At 47.1% G+C, this 3,345-nt stretch overlaps 1 protein-coding gene across 1 annotated transcript; it reads left to right on the forward strand.

The window, feature by feature from the left end:
* The first annotated feature begins 1,685 nt into the window (after positions 1-1,685).
* Positions 1,686-3,041, forward strand: LOC129928764 (uncharacterized). The gene has a single exon (XM_056044566.1). The coding sequence runs from the start codon at positions 1,686-1,688 to the stop codon at positions 3,039-3,041; it is 1,356 nt and encodes a 451-aa protein (XP_055900541.1).
* The last annotated feature ends 304 nt before the right edge of the window (positions 3,042-3,345 follow it).

The raw sequence follows: 3,345 nt of genomic DNA on the forward strand, positions 1-3,345 counted from the left end.
CACTCCTGGAAAGACTTGATATTGATTTTGAGAATATTGACGCAACTTACAGTCTCTTTGTGAAGGCTCTTTTATCTGCGGCTCGTAGGGCCATTCCGCGAACCAGTGGTAAGCGCAAGTACCGATCCTTTTGGTCTCGAAAGTTGGCACGTCTTGTCCGGCAACGAAAAGCAGCACGAAGACGGCTTGCTAGACAAAAAACGGAGGAGACGAGACGAGCCTACAATAAACTCACGGCATTGGTAAGGGATACGGTGTCAGAAGAGTCGTTAAAAAAGTGGTCGGAGACTTGTGCGAATCTGGACCTCGCGGATGGACGACAGGCATGGAAGTTACTAAACAACTTGGCTGGAGTGGGGGAACCGAGGGTAGCGGAGCCCCTGCAAACGCCTAGTGGCCCTGTTATTACTGACAAGAAGAGAGCGGAGGCTTTGAACAAACACTTTGCTGGAGTCTCCAAAGCACACAAAAAATCTTCCGTGTCGATGGCCCTTGACCGTGTTAGAAGAGCCAATGAAAAACGCAAGTGGGTCGACAGCAAGGCTGGGACGGAAACATTCTCAGAGCCCTTTACCATGATGGAGGTGGCTTTCGCGATAAAAAAGGCGAGACTACACAAGGCAGTGGGGCCAGATGGCATCAACGCTGAGATGCTAAAAAATCTTGGAACGATTGGCCTCCTGAAACTTCACGGCTTACTAAATCGGACATGGATTCAAGGGGACTTCCCAAAGGCATGGAGATTGGCTACCATTGTTCCTATCCTTAAAAAGGGCAAGAATGCAAACAGCCCTGAGAGTTACAGACCAATTTCCCTCACATTGTGTGTGGGGAAGATTGAGGAGAGAATCATTAACCGACGGCTTACGTGGTACCTAGAGTCCCACAATTTAATTTGTCAGGAACAGGGTGGTTTCAGACAGCGGCGTAGCGCAATGGATCATGTTACAGTCTTTATGCAAGAGGTGGCAGACGGTTTTCAGAGAGGCGGAAGGGAGAAGAAGGGTGAGTCGACACTCGCGGTCTTTCTGGATCTAAAACAGGCGTACGATAGGGTCTGGAGACAAGGTTTGTTGCTCAAGTTGATGGACCTTGGGGTAAACTCCAATATGTACCGATGGATCAAAAGCTTCCTAACGAACAGGTTAGTTCAAACACGTTATGGCGAGCAGTTATCGAATAAGAAGGTACTCGAGCAGGGGTTGCCTCAGGGCTCGTCACTCTCATGCACACTTTTTCTGGTATTCATCAACGATTTGACCAAACGCCTAGGGTGTCGCTCACTACTTTTTGCGGACGATTTGCTGATCTGGAAAACTGGGAGAACCGCAGCCGCTCTAGCTGCGGAAATCCAACGTGACCTAGTCACGATTTCTTGCTACACATGTTTGTGGAATATGGAGGTTAATTGCGCGAAAACAGTCTGGACCCTTTTCACTCTTGGCAAAGATATCTATAAAGAAAAGATTTCTCTCTCAATCAATGGTACCGAATTAAAGATGGAAGCCAAGCCGAAATACCTGGGAATCACCCTGGACCCAAAAATGGGTTTGTCCGACCATGTGAGAACAGTGCGAGAACAAGCGTCAGAGAGCCTTAAGGTAGTCAAGCGGTTAGCCACGACCAAGTGGGGGGCCAAAGCGAACGTGTTACGGGCCCTCTAAATTGGAGCGGTAAGGTCGAGGATGGAGTACTCGTCTCTTGCACAGGTCTATGCCTCACAAACGTCTCTAGTGGGGCTGGACTCAGTGCAGAACCAAGCAATTAGACTCATTTGTGGTGCATTTCGTACGACGCCAACTGCGGCATGTGAGGTCATGACAAATCTCCCACCACTGAGATTACGAAGGGAGCGAGCCGTTATGATCGCCTACGAAAAATTCAAACGGCTAGAAGAGGGCTGCCCAGTCAGGAGTCTGGTCGACAATTGGCAGGGCGGAAATCGGCTGAAGCGGAACTCTTTCATGCACTCGGTGCGGGAATTGTCCAAAGAAGTCGATTTACCCCAGAACAGAGCAGCTCTCGCTCTGCATGGGGCTTCTTCTCCGGCAAATGCTCCTGGAGTCCCAGAGGCGAGGAAATCGCTGATTGACCCAGAAGTTAACAAGAAATGCACAAAAACTGTCCTACGAAACACTGCCAGGAAAACTGTCGCCCAGTACCCAGCTGACTGCATTAAAGTGTACACAGATGGTTCCACGAGAGAGAACCTCGGACAAAAAACCTCTGGGTATGGTGTGGTGGTTCAATTCCCTGGCACGATTGAGAACGATGAGATTCTAGGTGCGTGTTCTGGCAGGAGCAATTACGTAGCTGAAATGGTTGCAATTCAAAATGCAGTAGAGTACATTGAAGAACGACTTAACGAGAAAACAGCACAACCCAGTCCTATTGTACTGTTTACAGACTCTCTGTCGAGCCTACAAGCCATTGAAAGCCCTGCAGATACGCTCCCGGAACCACTGGCAAAAACACTGGCGTGCGTGGGACGCCTCCAAGAAAAACACAAAATTCGGACGACATTCCAATACGTACCTGGACACGTGGATGTGGAGGGTAATGTGAAAGCTGACTTATTAGCCAAGCTCGGCACAAAACTGGACCCTGTGGACGAGCCACAGACTTTTGAGCAGGCGCGTACGATAGTGGACGAATGGGCAAGAAATAAATGGAGCAAAAGCTGGGAAAACGGTAATACGGGAAGGGAAGTCTGGCAAAACTTAAAAGGGCCCTCAAAATCGGACGAATGGTGGCAGCTAAATAGGGAAAAACAGGTGACAATCGCTAGGTACAGAACGGGACACTGTCCAATTGGTGCCTATTTTGCTAAATTTAAACCAAACTTCGACTCACGCTGCAGGCATTGTCGGGACGACATCGAAACAGTCAACCACATCCTTTACGAGTGCGCAACACTACACCCTAAACAAGGCCATTTGAGTGAAACAGAAACTGGTTTGCATGAAGAGCTGGCTCTGTACGGAGACAGAGAAGCTTTGAGAAGAACTGCCGCTTTCCTTGTCCGTGTTATCAGAGAATAGAGTTCTCAACACGGTGCCCCAGTGCGATGAGACTCACACGGTTATGACTGAAAAAAAAACAATTATAAATACTTTTAATTTTACACTGCTCATAACTGCTGTATAACTCATACAAACTTATCTTTTCCCAAATATTTCCCATAATAATTTTTATTTTATCGTCCAGTCTATATATATATATGTCTATGGCCTAGACCTAATAATAAAATTTGCGAATGATGTCTATAATGACTGATTATTTATTTATTTATTTTATAATAATAGGCCTACTAAATCTAGGTCTAGACTCCACTTAAATCTAGTA

Source organism: Biomphalaria glabrata, chromosome 10, assembly GCF_947242115.1.
Source record: "Biomphalaria glabrata chromosome 10, xgBioGlab47.1, whole genome shotgun sequence".
NCBI classification, from domain to species: Eukaryota; Metazoa; Mollusca; class Gastropoda; family Planorbidae; genus Biomphalaria; species Biomphalaria glabrata.

Excerpts from the sequence above, each read along its gene's own strand:
- LOC129928764 (XM_056044566.1), top strand. The coding sequence starts at position 1,686 with ATGGAGTACTCGTCTCTTGCACAGGTCTATGCCTCACAAACGTCTCTA.